The sequence below is a fragment of the Apus apus genome, chromosome 1 (genome assembly GCF_020740795.1).
Source record: "Apus apus isolate bApuApu2 chromosome 1, bApuApu2.pri.cur, whole genome shotgun sequence".
Taxonomy (NCBI): Eukaryota; Metazoa; Chordata; class Aves; order Apodiformes; family Apodidae; genus Apus; species Apus apus.
The window spans coordinates 111,254,615-111,276,673 of record NC_067282.1 but is presented as its reverse complement, the minus strand read 5'-3'; the positions used below and the strand labels follow the sequence as shown (position 1 = coordinate 111,276,673).

Here is a 22,059-nt window from a genome sequence, read left to right as displayed (position 1 = left end):
TGGACACCAGATGAGTTCTGGCTGACAACTGCCATGCAAATTCTTTATTTCCTGGACCAGTTAGGTTTAGTGCCTATCTCAGAAATTCACAGAAAATATGAACACTGAAACAGCACTCTCACTGACACATTTTTCTTATCATTGGCCATTAGAAAACTATGAGAACAGAGATTGAGACATTAATGAAAGGAAATAGATCCCTCAATAGCAGTTTAAACATCTATTTCACTTGAGGTGGAGGTATCTTTATTCTTAACAAACACAAAGCACTGTCATTATCATTTGTTTTTGATGTCATGAAATATTTTCTTTAAAACAGCCACGTAAAACTCACCTAGCACACGCAGAACCATCAAAAAAAAAATGAAAAAAAAAATTCTGAATAAAACAAAGATTGCTTTCAAAGGCTCGTCTTGCTTTTATGCATTTTCCATTTCGAAGCTGTTTTGTCTAAGCAGATGAAAAGCTACTAGCAATAAGAATCACTATCCTGTTTTTGTATTACTTGAATTCATTACCTCTCTTCCTCTCTGCATAAAGTCCATTTTTAAAGAGACAAGTTTGATTTTACCTTCCATTGCACAACACAATGTTTTAGCTCCTTTTGTGAAAACACAAACAAAAAATAAAAATTGCAGCATTAAAAATGCTGCTACTGTGGACTTAATCACATGCTACTCATACTCAGCTCTTTAAAAAAAACAACAATGAATGGGATATAATTTTCAATGAAAGTGTTAAAAATATAGTAACACATTAAGTATATAGAGAGCTTATATATTCACTATGTGAATATATATACATATTTAGCCTGTAATACATTTAGGCTAAACACTTTCAAAAAATAGTTTTCTTTTAGGCAGTAAGATTAGAACACAGCATACACTAAAATTATGAAAGCTGCATATTATATTGTTCACCAACTAACAGTTTTTCTACAGCACACTTCATAAACTAAAGCAGTAGATTCAAAACAAGATTAGAGTAGATTATTTAACGTAGTGCTTTCCATGTGTTTACATTTCTCCCACAACATTTGTAATCACAAAATTTTACTGCTGATAAGATTACTCAACAGAACACAGGCAAGAGCAACCACATCTATCATGCAAGAAATTAGAGACAAGGAAAAAAACAAAGCTATCTTGTCTGGCCTGTGAATGTGACCAAAAAAAGTTACAACCAGAAAATGCACCTTTAGAATATAAGGTCTGGTAAAGATAATCCTAGTGATCAGTGAATAGCTTATCTTACAAAATATCAAGTTGAATTCCAGCTTCTTGTTCAAGATGGTTTAAAAATCCACAAAACTTCTTTCTGGGAAGAGTTAAAACTTTCAACAAACAAGATGACTGCTTTGTCTGCATGCTGGGCAAGCATTACCTCTGTCTACAGTATTAGTTTTCACCACAGTATAGTGTGCTACAGGAACAGGCATAATTTATCATCTTCTAAGACTTGTTCTTTCTTTGCTGTCCAATGTGGGGAAAAAGCAATTTGCAGCCACGCTTTTGAGATTTCTGCAGCTTAACCACCTTAAGCTCTTATTCAAAACATAGCAGGAAACCACTCTTCTCAAAGAAATTCCTTGTTTCTTCCTGATGAACATGAAACACATTTGGCTGACAAAAAGATTTGCTCTTTCCATGCCATGCAGTTACTTGCCTTCAGATGAAGTTTACTAAGACAAGCCCAAGACTAACCATTGCTCAGGAAGGGGCCTTCTTCAGTTCCTACCACAAAGGGTTGTCTGTGATCACCTTTCAGCTACTCTTCACTAAGCCTCAGTTGGGGATAGCAAGGCAGAGTGCATATGAAATATCTCCTTTCACTTCTTTTTGTGCTTCCCTAGAGGGATTCTTATCTTATCTGCCCAGAACAGTTTCTCTTTAGTATGTTTAGAGAACAGCCATGCAGAAAACCTACAAGAGAAGGGGATAGACTTCCTCTATAAACTCTTGGTGCAACAATTAAACGGATGACTCCTGCCATTACAGAAAATCTATTCTAGCAAAAGACAATGATTTACCAAGGGAGCACACAAGCCCATAAAGCAGGCTGGGCTGACGGTGGAAAGCTCAAGAAAAGTACAAAAGTGTTAGGAGCCTTTTATGGGGGAGGACCACCCATCTGAAAAGCAGCAGCAACCTGGTTTCAGACAGCGGGTATCTCTTCACATTCGCTTTGTTTCACCAGCCCAAACACCCTTGCTTTTTAAGTCTCAGTCTTTATTTTAGTACTCAACTCACAATTAACTTCTGCAGATGTGACACAGCAGAAATCACACCTTCGTAGTGCACTGTGCATTTATGGATTAACTTCCTTAAAAATGCTTGTTCTGTCTTCAGGAGACAGCTGCTAATGCCATTCATTGTGATAAAATTTGATTCCTTGTACTACTCAGTTATCAACCTGCTAAATCTCATGCGGCTATAGAATAAAACACTGCATTTTATATAATATCACACCTAGACACATTCTTCAATTTTAGAGTAGGATAATGGCCTCAAGGCTGTCAGACCATAAATTTACTTTGGTTGAACTTTCAGAACTCCAGGATAAGCCAAATTTTTCTTACTTGCTCTAAAACTATGTGAAGTTTGAACTTACCTGTATTCAGTACGTATCATGAACTCTCTTCTTTAATCTAACAGTATAGTAATTGCCAAGTAATATCCCACCACCTCCAAAAAGATGATCTAGCAGGTTCCCTATTTTCTTTCTTCTTGGACAAAAGCAACCAAGCCTTACCTTTAGCTGTTGTTCTCCCCATGGTAACACTTCTGTGATCTTCCCTCTCACAATAAAAAGGCTGAAGTTGAAAGACCAGTTAATTCTTCCTTTGAGCACAACAGTTTCCTGTGGAGTAGCAATACAACAAGTTAGGGGGGGAGGCTGTTCTTGGGGTTTGGGCTTTCTTTTTTTGGAAATCAGGATTTTTTTTTTATATTGGTGTATAATTATCTTGCTGGTTTTAAGTTAAAAACATTTAACAAACTATGAGTAGAAGAACAGCGTGTAATAAACAGATCTATCAAAGTAGCAAGCATACTGAACCCAAACTTTTATTTCATTGTTTTAGACAATTAATTGTGTAATAATTTGCATTTGTGGATTTTAAAACACAAAGAAAGTTCTAAAACATGCTTTATTCCTTTTTTCCCCAACAAATACTACTAAAAAAAATGAATAACTTTATATATAACCCACTTGTCCTGCCCGACTTGCAGAAATAAACAATCGCCCATTTAAATACCTCTAGGTAAAAAACACTATCTTGCACAACTACAGTAGAAAGGAGAACAAAACGCTGATGTAAGAAATCTACACAAAGGCCTAAGTGCTCACTGATACTCCTGGCCAATAGTCCTTGTTACAGAGCACAGGGAACTTATTAGGGGAACGCTAATTGCAGATAAAAGCAGTGAGACATATTCCTGTACGATTTAGAAACTAGAAGGGCCAAATTACTTAAACCGTTGTAAAACAGCAAAAAAAATCTTCTTTTTTTGTGTGTGGATGTTACTGTGATTTTCTATGCCAGTATCTAGTTTTTCAAACTTTGAATGTGTTCAAGTCAAACGAATATGAAATATTTTAGTCTCAAAGCAACAAAGCCAACAAGTTTATTATCCTTTTCCATTAACTGTTCAAGTAATAATGGGTAAAAATACATGCAAATTTCTGAATTATCTTCTTTGATAATTTCTTTTCAAAGAACACCCATGAGGTTAAAATGGATATCATCAAAAGTTTGAGTTGTTTTGTGTTGTTTTTTAAATTTAAATATGTGCATACTTTTTCCAAGATTAATTTTGTCAAAGGTAACATTTTTAGAAGCTATACCTTTCCAGAGTTACATAAAAGGAAATACAGTTAAAAAGCAAGTTATCTACTTGGAATTTATTGAATCTTATCCTCTCATGCTAGAAAACATAATTTACACGTTTATATCGCATATAACAGGAGATGTGTCATACAACTAAGTGTTTTCCTGAAACTGTGACATTCCAGTGAAATTCCAAGGAACTTGCACACTATAGTGATGGATTGCATGATGAAAACTTTACACAGTGCAAGTCCCATGGCTAAAACTAATTACATATGGCTCTAAAAATGCCAGTGACCAAAGAAATCATTTTGTGTGTGTGTGCTATGTGTGAACATGCTGGACAATTATTAGCAAAAAAATTCTCAAAATTGAAACTTAAAAGCAGTTATAAATAAAACCCACTACTAACATAAAATAAGCAGGTTTTGCTACACAATACCATTCATAGCATAAGTGATCATCAGGATTAAGAACAGAAATCCTTTTAAGCCATCAAATAAATGTGAAATACTTGATACTTTCATAGACTCCCCCAAAAATTCAAAGCTTTTTCATTGCAAGTAATAAATCTTGAAAGGTGATGCAGAGTCAAAGTAACTGCTTTTACAGATTACTTTAAAACAGAGCATGGTTTTTATCTTTTTGTTCCAAGTACCAGATTGCACTTGGTGCAGTAATAAAGATTCCAACCCCGCAGTGATAGTCATCAAGTTTAGCACAACCGGAGCATCTGTCAGAACATAAAAAGGATTCCAGCTTTTCATTAGCTTGTGTTGTACGAGATAGGCTATTTTACTGCATGCCCACCTGCCTGTTAAAAGTATAAGACAACTAAAAGTTCTGAAAGCACTGTCTGAAATGGGGCAAACACAACGGTACAAATACAATCTATTAGCATTTTGAAGGGGAGCTACTTAAAACCCAGTTACACCTACAGTATTCCATTTAAGAGCCACTACAGAATGAGCTTGTAGGTAGTGCTGCTTGTCACAGAAAACATTCAAGAATGGTATTTCCGAGCCCGTAACAACCATTACATTCTGCTGAACTACAGCAAATTGAAAACCAGTTACCTCCAAAACAGAGTGGGATTAGGCTGAAACACAGTGTAACTTCTTTTGCAGGGACAGACCTAGGAACAACTTTCCATCCCCTCATTTAATTAAGCAGCAAACTGCAAGGCAGTTATGTACTTTGCTAACCAAGACAGACAAGAGTCCTCTTACGTTGCACTCACCATCACCAGCCCGACTCAACCCACAGCACACCCGCCATAGAAGAGAAGAAAACCATAAGCAAATACAGGGCAGAAACCTCTAGGGACAGGCTGGCAAAATTATGGAGGAAGGGAAGAGCTCCAGGCATTCTTCCATGTGCACCTCAGCAAGCAAGCCACGTAAGTGATACAGAAAGCTGGATTTAAGAAATTAATCTAATGGCTTCTAGAAATGAAAGTGGAAAATGAAACAAAATAAAATCAAGAATATACAGGCAAACAAAGAAATGCAATGGCAAGGCTGAAGTGTAATGGCTTTAGGATGCACAAAGCAGCAGAAGGAAAATGGAAGTTACAAAACCCAACGTAAGCACAGTGATTTCAGTCACAGACAGAAAATGTCCAAAATCCACCAATTTAGGAACGGAAGTACAGAACCCATATCATACATCAAGGAGACACCGTTTGTTGTAAATTCAGGTAATATAAAATAAAATAAATCCTTGAACCTAGGATAACATTGGATTCATCATTAAAATTTCAACTGAAAGAGCTGTGGAGGATCTCTACACTCTCAAACTGTATTATTCACATTATTCATCACTTACTTGTTAATTAATCCTGAAAGCTGAATTTTATTCTTTCACTGACCAGGTTCCTTTACATCAGCTACTTTCCTAAAAATCAGATGGAAAGCATTCATCTGCCTTTAATTCCTTACTGAAGTTTTTACTGTTAACCCCCAAATCACTTCTACTAGCCACCTCCCACTGTGCAATGCCTTTGTCAGAAAACAGTATATTAGTAGACAAGCCTAAGCCTTCACCCTCTGTGTGTTGCTACGACATAAAACTAGGAGTCAGAAAACAGGAGGGGAAGCATTTTTCCCAACTGATTTTGTTCTTCTCATGTTGAAAGAATTACTCAAAGGACATGTATTGCTATTTTTCAAAGAAGCTACTACTCTACAGAAAATGTCAAAATCATTCTCTGTCTTGCCTGCTACACATCTCCATTATCCTTCTCACTGTAAGCCAGGCACTCAAGTAAGCTGAATGTCCTGAAAAAAATCCTGCACATTTTGGGCTTCGCAATGCAAGTTTGTCTTGACAGCATGCCCACTCATAAAAATACACAGCACAAAATTATGGAGTTAAATATAACATTTAAAAGAAACCTAAGTAACCAGAAGATTGTTGGCTTAGTACTCACCAAAAAGATTAAGATTTTTGTGTCAATGATTCTGCATCTCAGGCTCAGAGATGAGAGAGATACGAATTTTAGAGCCAGTTAGCTTTTAGATGCTACCACTGGTACAAATGCAGTAACGCAGACCTCATCAGTGCCTCATGGAACAAAGGGACAGTTGCCAATGGGCAGCTTCTGCTGAATAATGACTGAGGCTATACAGATACACAGTACAGAAGAGGAAGCTCACACAGCATCCACTTGGAAGCATTGATTAAAACTCTTTCTAATTTTAGCTTGAAATACTGGTAGACATTTTTTAGGCTCAGTCTGAAAACGGAGCTGTACGTGCCCCACTCTTTCTTTTCTTATTCTGTAAATCCTTCCAGATCAAATTTCCATAGACGAAGAGGGAAAAGAATGACACATAGTTTGAACAGCAAAACCAGTTACAGAGAACAGGCACAATGTAAGCAAAGAAATATTTCCCTCCAACTCTTACAAGTCCTGTATCTGCTTTCACCACCAGCATTCAGATGCTGGTAGCTTAAGCAACAGTAAGAATTAGTTACAAACACTGGCCAGTACCACCACACTCCCATCGCTGTTACTGCCCTTGCCTCCTTCTTCCCATCTGTTACAGTCAATACTGCCAAGAGCCCTTCAAGAAAAGGACATGCACAGCCTCCTTCATGGACCAACACACAGAGGAGCAGCAGCCATGGTTCCCACTCCAGCTTCCATGCGCAGGTAACATGTACCTACAGGCACCAGTCACTTCCCAAACAAGTGTGACTTTTTTGAAAGTAAACTGCATTCTTTCCAAGCTATTCTTCATGAATCTGGAATACTACTTCTTTTAAGACCTAATCATCTATTAATCTGTTATCTCTGAAATAAAGAGTATTTCATACCATTTTCACAAGTCTTTAAGGGTCTGAAAAAAAGGCAAATAAAGAGGGTAAAACTTAAAAGGAGTATTGTTCTAACACACAATACTTGCAAGACCCCTTGAAAATCGACTTTCCAGCAAGTTACTCAGTGTCTAGGCTCACTTAATACACTTCAAGACACAACTCCATCTTCTTCCTTATTTCTGTAATAGATGGAGCCAGTAAAAACCTTCTAGAGCATACTGTAGCATTATTAAAGCAAGGTCTCAAAGGCTAAAAGAAAACAAAAAACGTATACTTGCATGAATATATCAGAAGATTGTAAAATGTTAACACAAGCTTTGTAATTAAAATTAGTATTATTTAGCATCACACATATATGACTTCAAAACAAAACCTAAATATCAGAACTACTTTCATTTATGCACATAAATACATAATCAGTTGGTGCTCTGACAAGAAATTTGATCCAAGTTGGACTCCCTTTTAGTTTACATTCTTACTTTAAAAAAATTTCAATTACTTCAAGGAAAGGAAATAAAACTTCCATGTTTTCATATGGCAGAACTTAGAATGAGCTGATTTATTTGAACACCTTATCTTCTTGTTGATAAAAATAGAGCTAGGAGAGATAGCCTTTTGTCAAATGTACAGGCTTTCAAACGAGCAAATATTAGCTAGCCATATGTATTCTTACAACAAATAAGAAAGTCACTACTGCTCACTATTTATTAAGTGATTAGCATAAACAAACTTTTAAGCTGTCAGCAGTAAAATACTGCTTGTAAATGTTCTGCTCTCTCTCCAGGTAAGTTTACGATCTGCTTTAGAATATGAGCAACTGTAATTACAGTAAGTCATACATTTCAAGACTACAAAAATCTCCCTAAACTCTCAAACTGTACTAAGCATATTATTCCGTACAGAGCAAGGCATTGTGTATTTTAAAAAGTAACACTAACAAGGTTTAGACCAAAGATTTGTCCCAAAAATTCCCAAAACAAGAAATAAATACTTATAAATGAGAGCAGCAGAAAAGGTCTTAGAATTAAACAGCATAGCTTGTATCAACACACAACAGGAACAATTTATGTCATGTAAATTTAACATTTCACTAATATGACAGTAATTTTAAAAATTAAAGTTTAGAGCTGCTCTACGGCTACCAGTGGAAAATAAAAATAGCTTTTCTCCTCTTACTCCCCCCTCATCCTGCTTTAAAAGTCAGAAGATGTGGGGTTGTAAAAACCTGAAAAAGGAAATGGTATGTGTGAAGTCAGCAGTTCAGCCAAGCGGCTGACTGGCCATTAACAGCTTTAAATATTCTTAAAATGCCAGTCTTCCCACATGAAAGAGTATTTTAATGTTATATTAAAATAAAACAGAAATACAGCTCCCAGTGCTTACATTTTTATCTTAAATGAAACTGCCAGTTTCAGTATTTTACTAGTACATATTTACAGTAGCACAAGAGTTCAACAAATTGTTTAAACATTTTGGTGAATTCAGCTCACTGAAATACCTCTAAGCTATTTTCCACTTCCCCCTTCAAGCCCGGAGAACTCTTCCTGAAGATATTCACCATCATTATTCAACCTGGCTTTGTTCAAATGGCCAACTCAAATTTCTTCCATAAAGCAAACTAATTAAAGTATGCACCAAAAAAACCCAACAATTTTGTATGATCAGCACTGGCTAAGAGCTACATACCTGCATGAAATTCTCCCTACACCCAGATACATCTCCTCTGTCTTCAGCTCAGCCTTCCTTGACACAGAAGAGAGCTCGCAAAGTATTTGTTCTGTGAGGCACTGAGCATACTTCTAGTCCAGTGTAAACACAGCAGGTAAGGGAGAAAAGAAATTGCTGTTACAAACATAGTAAGAGATGCCCAGATGCTAGAGATCCCCAGTGAGCTCTTCTGTGCTTGTCTTTGGCAGACAACAAGTAATACCACCAGCTTTAAAAGCAGTCATCAGAGAGTATGTGTACATAAGTGGACAAGGAGGAGAAACACAAGCAGAGGAGGGGTGGTGGAAAAGGGGTTTTACAACCTCTTAGGCAACCTTGGCCTCGTCCCACCTACATTGCCTCCAAACTTGAAAAGGACTGTGGAACCGCAGTTCAGATATGATCCAACAGAGCCCAATCCACATGCCACGCAGCCAGCAAATCCATCCCTACGGTCCAGATTATTTTATTCATCCAGTAGCAAACCTGCAGAAATGCAGGCACTTTTAGTCTTATGCAGAAATCTGTGAAAGTGAAATAAAGTGCACAATTTATTTATTTTTCACACTGAAGGCATGGAGAATAGTCTTGTGACATTTCTGCATGGGATCAGTCTGCTGCCACCACACCAGGTGGAGTTACCTTGCTTCAGACCTACACACTTGCTTCCTCTTGCTAGCACTCATTGCCAGCAGCAACACAATTCTGCTATCACCCCCTTCCAGTGCTTGAAGTATCTGTTTCCCTCTCTCCATTTGAGAATTCGAACGACATAATCCTGGCTGGGACTCCCTGCCACTGTATATTAACAAAGACAGAACTTGCCTCACTGCATCCGTCTGCTGATACAACACCCCACAGCATATCCTGCCTTCTATGAGGGGACAATTACATGGGTCTCATGTACTGGTGTCTAATCAGGGCACGAAACCAAACCAACCAGAACTAAATAAACCCTTAAGGAATTTCCTGACAGTTGCTCTTCCACAGGATGTTTCTGAAGGGAGAAAACCTCAGAAGGCTGCTTGTAATCTCCAGGTACACACACATCTCCACACTGGGCTCACCTGTACTGCTGGTACTGATGGCTGTGCTTTCCCCAACTTCTCTAATTTAAAAGAAAAATGCTTCTTTAAATCCCTTCCACAAGGCAGGGAGCAGATGCCGCCAAAAATACTTGTCCATTGGACTGGACAAGCATTCATAGGGACCAGCCAGTGCTGTTAGGCATTTCTGCAGTTAACAAAGTGCTGACAGGTTTGAAAATACATCTCCTAAGTGCTGGGAGGACTAGACAGCTGCAAATTCTCAGCTGTAGTATTTTCTGCACTCTTCAAAAATGGAAGAAAGTGAAAAGCCCAAAGCATCAGGAACATCCACATCAAGACCATATTTCTCTTATCCACTTCCTGGGACAACTTTCCTATTATAAAAAAACAAGACAGGTGAAACTGTGTTCCAGGGCAACCTCCTCCACGTCCTCCTCAGCATGGCTGCACAGCTGTCACCAGCTGTGTGCAGCTCTAGCCCAGAACAGAGGCAGAGGATCTCCCTTTATACTACTTCTGGATATCACCTTTCTGGAGGCAATCCCACTTCCTTCTTCCACCCAGTGCTTACACCATTGAGCACCACATAACATGCAGACAAGGTTCTGGGTAGCATTTTCTTTCAACAAGCTAGAAAAAAATAAATAAATTACACCAAACATACAGAGTTTTTCAGCTAATTATAACACTTTTTTGTTTCTTTATTAAAACCAGTACATATCTTCTGACCTTTCCAGAAAACCAAGGTCTGTCTCCTTACAGCAACCCAGTGCAGGGTACTTTTTAATATCTGAGCCCCTGACAGATGATAGTGACAAGAAGGAGTTCCACCAAATTTAGTAGCTCTGATACCCTTTCACATTCCTCTACACAAGACTCACTTTTAAGAACTGTGCTTTTTAAATGGGCTTTTAAAAGTGCCCCAAGGATTACACTCCTTCCACTAAGCCCTTCTGCGTTAATCTCTGATAGATTCCATACAGTACATAAATAATGGCACATGCTTCATTTTAGGTATGCACCTCATTAAAAGAGTGCTACCCTCTTACAGGTTTTATAAACTTCAGATGCTCCCTGAACTAATGTATGCTAGAGATGATGAAAGGCTCAACCTCATCTTTGCCCCTCACTAAAAGGGATATCGTATTACCTTAAGAAGACAACAGACCTAGATTTCCATCAAAGAAGTCCAAACCTTTCACGAGAAGACTGAATTCCCTTGGTATCTTAAATAGAATTTGACCTGATTTGTGAAGCTGAAAGCCTAGAATCAAATTATTTAACCAGGACATCTACCTTTAATGCTATGTCATGCTTGGTTTTAGACAACAACATAAAAATGGGAAGCTGCACAAAAAATATACCATTTACAGGTAAAAAACCCAGTCCAAAACACTGTTCATACTGAAGCTGCATATAAAGGTATTCTAACAAATCTAAAAAAGAAAAAGTACTTTAGGGTTAGTTTGGACATATCTAGACATCATCTTCCCTGGGGAGCAGAAACACTACCCCCCTGCTAAAAGAAATGGAAGAGCACTACAATTCTGTTAATGGTTTCAGTACTTTAGAAACTCTGGAAGTAACTCGGGAAGGCAGGAAAAGAGCACATGGAAGAACCACAAGAAGCACAAACATCCAAAATTATCTACTACCCATAAAGCAGGTGCCTTTGTTAAAGTCCAGAACTATGAATCATTCTTGAACCTACTTCGCCATCACCAAGAAGTATCGTATACTTCTTCAACTCATTTAGATCTAAGAAAAGAAAATACTGGATTTTTTTGTCCTATTACAAGGACATAGAAACTAAAGCCATTACATTTTGGAGCTGAGATATTGGGAACAGAGTTGCTAAGGGCAGGAGACAGTATATCCCCCCTACTACAAACCATCTAGTTGTATATACCTGTGCCCCATGTCCACTGTATACAAGTATCAGAGTAAGCCCAAATAAAAGAGATAAGGCAGCTTGTAAAGTCAGCCGCTGCTTTCTGAATGGCTCTGCTGCAGCTTCTGACTTTCTTCCAGATCTATGTTGTTGACCAAGCAGAAAGACTAACACAAGGAAGAGACAGGAGTACCTCTGAGAGTCATCATCACCATTCACATATCAGTTCCTCTTTGTCTATACTCCAGCTGCAGATAAAAGGGAAGCCTGCTGACTGTTGGCTCAGATACCTGAAATCACCCCTCCACTGCTGCAGCCTCAGCTGGCCAACACAAAAATAGACTGTCTCACAAGGCCCTTACCCCAGCAGCAGCTGGCACAAAGCCCCCTTGCCCATCCAACAAGGCAAGAAACAGACATACTCAAAGAGATCAAGGACACTGGATACAAGTTTTAGGCAATGCGAGGAGTGTGCACATGTGCATGTGCACATGTGGACTGAGCTTGCCATTCACCAAATCACCTCCTGTTGCCCGCAGGAGCAAGAGGCCCCAGTGCTGCTCCACAGCCATCGCAGGAGTGAGGGTTGCAGGAGCTGCTGCCCCTCAGCTGCCATTGCCCACACAGGTCGAGTCAGCTGGCAGGTGCTTGAAGTGCACACATAAGCGAATAGGATTCCCCAAGAAACGCATTCATGCAAGAGGCTACAGCTGATTTGAGGGCTGCTTCACTTTTCAGAAGCTTTACCTGAAGGGAATGAATCATCTCTCCACTTAGACATTGTAAGCAAAGCTGTCACACATACCTCATGTACTTCACCACTTATCAGTCATCGCTACAATGTGAAAATAAATTTAACTGCATATAGCTAATATTAAAGCTTCCAACAATTACACCAAGGTATCACCAAATCATAGAAGCCTTGAACCTTAGAAGTCTTCAAAGAAGCCATGCAATTGTATCAGTAAAACACCGTCACATATCAAAACCCAGTAAAAACAGGTCTTTTACCAAATCATATTGGAATGTTAACAAATACTCTGGCCTTCAAATCACATGGAGACAGAAGTCCAGGCAGAAGTATTTGCAAAAATACTGGGACTGCTACATGTAATGAAAACACCTGTAACATTCAAGCACAAATCATTTTCTGTTTAACATTTCTGTTGCTTCATATTTACAAACAAGTCTATTAAGCCACAACAACTTTATATGGAATTTTGTGGCTTTTTCCATGCACTAGAAAAACCTCAGCGTTCTGGGCCATTTACGTTGCATGTCTCGCAACTTGAAGAACACAAATGGCAAGGTCTTTTACAATTAAGATTTTAATCTCTGGAAGAAGTAACAGGCACTAAGGCTGTGTGCCTAGGGCTATTTATTTCAAATACACAGAATTTTAAATGCCCCAAAAATGCAGAAGTCAAGAAGTTAGTTAACAGCCTCCCTTGTATAGACTCCTTGAAGCAGTGTCCTGGTCTCTGCCTGTAGTTTGTTCTGTATTTACACTCAGAAATATTGAAGTAGACTGTCAAATTATATTTTCAAAGATGATCTTAAAGTTGCAAGAATAACTGTGTATTTCACTCATCCTCGTTTGAGGTAAGTGTATCCAGACCAGCAAGAAAGTCAGCTGCTATGTCCTGAACAGTTAATTACCAATGTCATTTCCTGTTAGTGATGCTATTTGATGTCAAGGAGTAATTACTAAGGACTTCACTTCTTCCTGTACATCCACTTCATTATGGATTGACCACAACAGTAAAAGGAGTAAACAGGGCTCACTCACAGCTCATGATGCCATTGGAGTAATAAAACAATGAGGCAAAGTTATGAGAAGGACACCTGTGTACAAAAGGCAGAAGGAGCTATCTATGTTTGCTTCAGGCTTTTTCACATTCTCTCTTCTTAAGTAAAGCCACTACGTTGTTTTATATACAACTTTCAGACAGATATTGGAATTAATACTACAAATTTCACTCTAGCGAAAATGAAAATGTGTTTGGTTTTGTATCACTCTCCGATGCCTCTTTTGAACTGAGGCAGCTATCCTAGAAACAATGCCTCTGACTCACAAGTGCAGAGTAACTGGATGCAGCAAGGACAGCCACAGCAAAGGAAAAAAAAGGTATCTGCACATTGAAAATAAGAATATACAAAGTCTAAGGAAACCTATTTTAGAGGACTGTCACTGCTTCATCCGTGAACCTGCCTACATCAAGATCAATGCTTAACATCGAACCAAATTTTAAGAACAATCAAATTAGATGCAGTCACATTTGTGTACCTACACAGCTTCTAATTAGTGTGAAAGTAGTTAATGCTTGCAGCTGTAGCACATAATCAAAAGCTAGCAGGTTTTTTTCTGAATCTGAACATTACTGTGAAAATATATAATACCATGCAACCTGAAAGATATTACACAAATATTACATTATTACACAAACATTATTACATATTTACACCAAATAGAAGACTAGAGCATCAACTCCATCAGCTGAGTCTCAAACAAAATCAGTAAACATTACTCACTGTCCTGGTTTGAGCCAGGATGAAGCCAGTTTTTCAACCTAAACCCTTCTATGATTACTTTTGTATACAAAACCAGACCATGTTAAAAGCCATACAAGTACTTCCAGGTCTCAACTTCAGTTTTATCAGATACTCTTCCCCGTTGCCTTCTGTTTGCATTACTGCAAAGCTTCCCGTAAATGAAGTAGCCACAGAAGTGTCTTCAACGTGCTTTTTCTTTACATCAATTCAAGTCATACAGTTCTTAAATAGTACTTAGATTTTATGATACCCTGAGGGAGAAAACCAGTTCCCCCTGCCCCCAAGCATGCAGCCTGGTTGTACAAGTAACTTCCCTGGACAGACTGCCAGCAAACCCACTCACATGGGCTTCTGCGACCTGAGCAGCGCTTGGTGGTGGCCCGTGGAGAACTGGTGTGCCACATGGCATTCCCTCCCTTATTACTGCCTGATACCTTAATACGACAGCTTAAAAACAAACTGTGATACAGCCTTCTTCCCATCCGCACAAGTGCTGCAGCTGTTACCCTGACTGACTGCCTCACCAGCCACTTTTCTCTGCTACTTCCAAAGCATAAGGTGCAGTAGGAAGGCTTTCAAAACCCAAAGGTTTAAAACTGCTTCTCTGAATAATTAAAAAAATAAAATCATAACCAGTCAAACTTCTGAGCTGCTTGCAATCAGATACAGGACGCTCTGAAAAGCTACTACGAAATCAACAAAGTCTACGCTTTTTAAGTTTAACCACCATGGAAGTTAGAATACACGTATGTCACAGGTCTACATTAATAGAATTCAGTAAGACATCAGTATTTCACCTCTTTGTTACAATTTTTATGCTATAGGATTGTTTTTTTGCTACCTCCTGTAGCCTAATTAATGACTGAGGAACAGCAAATCATTGCAGGGAAAGACTTCCGACTTCAAACACCGGTAAGCAACTACTTAAGAGATTTTTAAAAACACTTTTAATGTGTCTCACCCCTTCTAAAGAACAACTGAACCTGCAGTTTAACTGGAGCATTAGTCACTACTGCACTGCAATCTGCTTTGCAGTTGGTCCCAGCAGCTACAGACAGCAACGATGCACAACACTGTAAGCACAGAACTTCCCGCACCTTTAACTGCTTTATCCGGACCATTCCACACCTATGGAAAACACGATTCTCCCCATGCCAGATACCCCCTTTAAGTCGGCAATCAATGTGTGCCATGTAGGCAGCTCAACTACAAAGAAAAGGCCAACGGGGCCGCAGGGCATCGCCAGCCCACAAGCTGCTGCCCCCCAACCCGCCCCCCCCCCCCCCCCCCACTTTCCCCCGCGCAGTCTTCCAGCCGCACCCCCAGCCCCCTTACCAAATACAAGGGCACCTTCAGAATCCCTGATTTTTTTCTTTTTTAACGCGCATCCACTCTTTTTTTTTTTTTTTTTCTTTTTCCCGGCTGACAGCCGCCCCGCGGGGCCGCGCCAGGCTCAGCGCTCCACGGGCAGCGCCGAGCGGAGCAGGCAGAGCCCCGCCGGCCGCCCCTCCCTCCGCCCCGGCGGGAGGGCACGGAGCCGCCCCGGCGGGAGGGCAGGCGTGTCCTCCCGGCGCTCCTGTCAAACACCGCCCGCCGCCGGCAGCGGGGCCCGTCCCGGGCGCAGCCCCGCCACGGAGGCACCGGCGGGACGGGCAGAGAGCGGCCGGGACAGCCCTCCCCTCTTGTGCCGCCGGGGCTCCCGCTGCTCCGGAGCCGCCGCTCTCCCACCCCAGGGAACCTCTGTCGGTGGCGGGGAGCGGACCCAGCCCGGGCTTCCCGCGGGTGGACCCGCCGCTGGCCCCGGCGCGGCCAGAGACACGCCGGGAAAGAAGGAGCGGGCAGGGGCGCGGGGTCGCCGCCGCCGCCGTTCCCCTTCCCCTGCGGCGCCCGGCACGGCCACGGCGGGCAGAGGTCGCCGCGGGAGCCCGGGGAGGGGCTGCGACCCCCGCCTCCCTTCCCTTCCGTCCCTTCCTTCCCCCGCTTCTCCCTTCCCCCGCCTGCCGCTGCGGGGAGCGCCGCCGCCACTCACCGGGCGGCGGGGCGGGAACCGCGCGTTCCGCCTCCCGCGGCGGCTCCCGCGCCTGTCAAGCGGCTCCCGCCGTCGCCGGCCTCACGCCGCCGCCATGTTCCGGGGGCACCGCGCATGCCCGACAGCGGCACCGGGGGCGCGGGCCTGCCCCCCGCCGGCCCCCCTTCCGCTCCGCCGCGGGGGGAAGCGGCGGCGGCGGCACGGCCCGGGGCTCCGCGCCCCTCGCCGGGGGCAGCGCACCCCGGGGCGGCCCAGGGCTGCCGCCAGCTCCCGCGCGTCGCCCGCGCCATCGGGGGGGCGGCCCCGCTCGACCGGGCACGCTGGGGAGCCCGCCGCCCTGTCCGCAGGGGCCGTGAGGCGGCCTCGACCCCGGCCGCGGCCCCTCCGCTGCCTCCCCGCGCTTCTGCCGCCTTCAGACCCCGCACCGTCCCGCTGCGGGGCCAGAGGGCGGCGAGGGGCCTTCCCCCCCCCTTTTCCCCGCAGCCGTCGTGCGGTGGGGCAGCGCCGCTTCGCCTCCTCCCGTCGCGGGTCGTTCCCACCGACACCCCTCCCCCCCCAGCCCGGGCAGCCTCACCGGGACACCGCTCCGTCCCCGAGGGGGCGGGAAGGGCCAGGGCTTGGCGGGGACGCGGCAGCCCCGCGCCGGGGAGCGGGGCCGCCTCGGGAGAGGAGGGGAAGGTCACCCCCCGCCCCCGGCAGGTGCTCTGTGTGGGAAGCTGCGGTGGAAGCAGCCGGCGTCTGGGAAGTGCCCGAGGCGTTACAAGGCACAAGGGAAACCCTGGGGGGGGGGGCGGTCGGCAGCCGTACCCCAGGGGTGCCTCCCCCTCCCGCGCAGAGGTGCGCGGCCCCAATTAGCCGTCTCCATTAGCCGGCAACCGCGCGTGTTCCCGCCGGGGCGCGTCGGCTCGAGGAGCGTGGCGGCCTGAGCGGGGGCGGGCATCGCCTCACGGCCGGGGGGTCCTGCCCGGGGGTCCTGCCGGGGGGAGCGCGGTTCGGCGCTTCCTGAGCCCCGGGAAGGCTGGCTCCGGCCCCGGGAGGCTGAAGGGCATCAAAGCCGGGAGAAGTGGCCGCGTAAAACGCTACCAGCGGGTTGGGGGGTCTTGCTGTGCCCAAGCGTCGTCTTCGCTACTTGACAGCACTTGGAAGCGAAATTTGAAATCCGAAACTCAAACTCGGGTCATGAGAGCGAGATTCTAGGAGTTATCTTGAGAGAGGGGTTGCCGGGGGGGGGGGGGAGGAGGAAAAAGGAACGGGAAATACATACCAAATGCGTACCCAAACCTCCCAAACTCTTCTGCGTGAAGGTAAAATTCGTACAGCCCGCTGCAGAATCCTGCATACCTTGCAAGTAACTGGTAACAACTTACTTTAAGCACTTTCCTAAGTAGCAAATGGTTCTTTAGAAACAAGGAAAATGAGCACGTGCCATCAACTTTAAATAGTCGGTACTTACACAACACGAGAGAAACGAGTAAAAATGCTAATCCCAGTGATTAAAAAGTATACAAGACAAATACAGAGAAATACTGAAATATGCTTATAGAAGGTCTGCATAGCCGAGTGTGGTCTGCTTATAACCTATGCAGATTGGTACTGTTTAATTTGAAATACGTTCCACTTTCTGTTATATTAAACATTTGCAGGAAAACGAGAAATCAGATGGATATAGAAATGTGCCAAGTGTCACAGAATAAGTCCTTGGGACACGGAGGAAAAGAAAACATTTTAAAGATATCCTTTAAACCCAAGCCAGTGCTAGATAAAACATCTGAGAAATTAATTACCTGAGAGCCAGTGGGACACAACACCATTGGTTTCTGCAGCTGTTGTTGCAGACCCTGTCAAACATGAGCTGCTACAGTCTGCTACCTGCTCACATTTTCCCAGGAGGCTGAAATCAGGAAGCTCATCCAGCATTAATCCTGCCTCTTAGACCCCTGATGTGAAACAGAATAAATAACAGGCGTAAGAATAAATGTCTGCAGGATCACAGGTACCTCACCAGTAAAAAGAGCAAAATAGAAGAAAACTTTCAACACTCTTTTCTAATCCAGGAGCAAAATGGGTCCATTAGACCTTCACGTGTGTCCTTTACCTATGAGCTATAGTTGATGCAAAGCAAACATTTTGTTTGCAGTATTGTTAGAAAAGGATTAAGAATTACTGCCTGCTTCCGTTTTCCAGCAGAACGATGAGCTTGTTTTCTGACAAATCATCCATCATCTTTAATTTCCTTTTATAGATATTAAACTGAATTATTTGTGTCAGAAGAGCCAGGCAACTTTTAAGTTCTCAGTGTTCATCACAAAGAGAGACATAAACATGTTTGTTTATGTGTATATATGTATGTATATCTCTGTATATATATATATGGCTTCACTTTTTTTTTTTTTACTTTTTTTTTTTTTTTCAGGGAGATTCCTTGTTTTAGGAAGAAGCAACCACATCAAAATAAAAACAAGATGTTTCATGGAGGTAGACTCCAATGAACTCAAACCACCAGTCAATATGATGTTCTCTTTAAGAGAGCTGGCGGTTCCTCATTGAAATAACATTAAAAGTGCAAGGAAGTGAATTATCCATGCAGAAGAGGAAAGGGGTACAGTAAATGATCAGCCTGGCTGCCACAAGTTCCTGAACCTCAGACAGAAATTAAGCCTCCAGAAAAGAAAAGTTGGACCAGATTACCTGGGAGAGCTACAGAAGTGTAGCCTGATCATGCAGGGATGAAATCAGAAATGAGGGCACAAAATGAAACTCGACTAGGAAAGGACATCAGGAGCAACATAAAACAATTCTTAGTACATTACCAGAAATGGAAAAGAACCAAGCAAATGATTACTTCAGTATCAAACAGAAGTGGAAAGTTTTTGACAGAAAACACTGAGAAAGCCAAGCTTCTTATTTCTGCACCTAATTTTGATTGTTTTTTAAAAATAAATCAGACATTATTGATGCTTGGGAAAACAGAATTATTTCAGTTTTGACTATCAAAGGACCAAGTGAGAAATTATTCAGACAAAATTTGCTGTCTTCCCATCAAGTGAACTTAAAAGATTGGCAGATGGAATCTCTCTTGCTAGTCCTTATCTTTGAGAATGTATATTGGAAGGATATTGCAGGACAGAAAAGTACAAACAGTATTGTTGACAGGAATGAAGGAAATAGGAAGTTACATACCAATCTATTTATTTGTAATCCATGTACCAATCTGTTTATTTCTAATCTATTTCACTGCCCAGAAAAAAATAAAATACTTGAGCAAGTAACCTGTTGTTAGCTCTTAAAACACAACGTGTAACAACCAACCCAGCTTTGTCAAGAACAAAAATTGTCAAACAAATCTAATCTCTCTGGCAACAAAATAAGAAAGATCATCAGTGGAGGACAAACTTTGGATGGTATGTTGGATATCTCTTTAGTAAGATTTTTGACATGGTTTTGGTTTATATTCTTTAAACAAGAAGGAGAAACAATGTAGATGAAGATACTTAGGAAGCTGGCGCCGGTGGCTTGTTTTCAGAATGATGTTAATGGACTCAGTGATTGTTCCAAAAATGCATTCACATAACTGCAGATTATACTAAACTAGGAGGCTTTGGCATGCTGGGGACAGATGTAGGATTTAGAAGGATTTTCACACACTGGAGAGTGGGTCTGAAAACAGGAGGGTACTATTCAACAGGGATAGGTGCATGCTACTGGATGGAAGCAGGTATCATCAGCTGTACAAATAAGAAAGGGGGAATTAATGGGTGTTCTGTTAGGAAAAATGCTGTATTTATGTGAAGAAAAAAAAAAAAAAAGAAAAATATCTGTGGTTATGTGAATCAGAGTCTATACAGGGTGACAATGTCAGAGAAGCACAGTGAGAAAGTCCAACCACATTAAACAATGCAGAAAGAGAAGCACAGATGCTTTCTGAAGCAGCCTGGTTTTTGTGGCCCCTAGCAAAGCTCAGTATCAGTGGTCTGTCTGGCCTCAGTAAATACATAGCCCATGAATACAGTAGAAGAGAACAGCCAACCCAGGGATTAAAGCTGAAGGGGAAGAAGAAAGAAATAATATAAATAGATATACCGATACAGATATTAATGCAGATCAAATATATGAAAGACTGCTATAAAGAAAAAAGGAAGAATTTGCTTTCTGGTTCCATAGTGGATGGGTCAAGAGGATAGGTTCAAAACACAGCAATACATATCAGAAAATAAAAATTATAAGGATAGAGAAGCACATTGGCTGAGTGGTTGTGCAGCCTCCAACCTCAGACTCTTCAATAAGAGTTAGGCAGCACTGGTCAGAGCTGGCACAGGTAGACTGGCCCTCAGGCAGAGGGTGGATTCCGTCACCTTCCATGGTTCCTGCCAGCCACACAGTTCAATAAATACAAGCTTTCTTCAAGGCCATTGGAAAGCATCAACTCCCTCAGGGAAAGGATTTTGTTGCTTCTGCAATGAGTGGGCCACTGGCTTCCAAAAATAAATTGTTTCAATAAGAATTTTAAACTGCCTTCGTATTTTCTGAGTCCTCCTTCTTTCAAGCTGCCACAATATGATTGTCCTATATAACTAAGTACATTGTAGATACATAAGAGGAGGCACAGTTTCACTATCTGAAGAGAAACATAATTTAGAAACATATAGGTCTGCTTTCTACTCTTGGTTATATGAATTTAGTAGAAATTGTAGATTTTAATCTCATAGATACCAGCAAGATAATGTTTTGCTCTTTCCCAAGAATGAAGTTTACCTTTTCCAGAATAGCTTTGGAAGTACTTCAAGTCGTGAAGGGTGACAATGAAAAATTCTTGTAATAACAAGAATAACAATATTAATTTTTTTTCCCTTTTCTGCTTGCTTGTAGAAAATGCCATCACCTCCTTCACAATTTTAAAACTGTATAGATTAAGAAGAGGAATAATTACAGATGACAAGTGTAAAGAACACTCACTGCAACTATATTATGTAAAATATTCGGACATGCTAAACCATTTCATGCTATAATGTTACAGTGTATACATAAGGTATTTAGATACCCATGTAGGAACCAGTAACCCCGAAATAAAAGGATTTATGTTCTTTTCATTTGCACGGTGGCAAACCTCAAAATAACTTCTCTGGGCTACAGGAAGCAGTCAGAATTAAGTGGGAACAGAATGTTGGCTGCAAAACTTGTTAAAATATTTCACTATATTAGTTAGACATTTATTTGTAGGGGGAAAGCAGTGAAGAACCTATTTCAGGTAAGAAAGACTTAAGCTATGGGTAATCTTTTGCCACTGTGGCAGTGATTAAAGTTGCCCCACTAAGTGAAAACAAATTTTCTTTCTTTGGTTTTGTATTACTTCAGCTGCGTGCTTCTCACACTGTGACAAGCAAAAAGAGGAAAAAAATTGCTTGCTCCCAAAATGTTGGGGGGACAATCCTGTAACAGATTTGGAATAACAAAAAAGATACAATTTGAAGTGACAAGGGGGCTTTTTTTCCTGGCATTGATTAGGTTCTCTGGAGCTTCAAGCTGCCTGGTTGGATAAATAATATGCAAGGCTAGAGAGAAAATTGTTTTTCCTTCCCTATGAATTTTGTTTCTGCGGTATTTTTTCCATAGCTGGAATATCAAGTCCTGAACATGTTCAGGACCTGACCAAGTAAAACTGTTTCAGTAAATGGAAGCG

The 22,059-nt window shown here is 41.8% G+C and overlaps 1 protein-coding gene across 2 annotated transcripts in view; it reads right to left on the bottom strand.

Moving 5' to 3' along the window:
- Nucleotides 1-16,472, bottom strand: part of SCML2 (Scm polycomb group protein like 2) — a 70,849-nt gene extending 54,377 nt beyond the window's left edge. For both annotated transcript variants that reach the window (XM_051639181.1, XM_051639192.1), the window contains exons 1-2: nt 16,383-16,472; nt 2,752-2,859 (exon numbers count right to left, since the gene is read on the bottom strand). In XM_051639181.1, the coding sequence (XP_051495141.1) occupies nt 2,752-2,773 (22 nt within the window). In that variant the 5' untranslated portion in view covers nt 2,774-2,859; nt 16,383-16,472. The remainder of the gene's footprint in view (nt 1-2,751; nt 2,860-16,382) is intronic.
- Between the last annotated feature and the right edge of the window lie 5,587 nt (nt 16,473-22,059).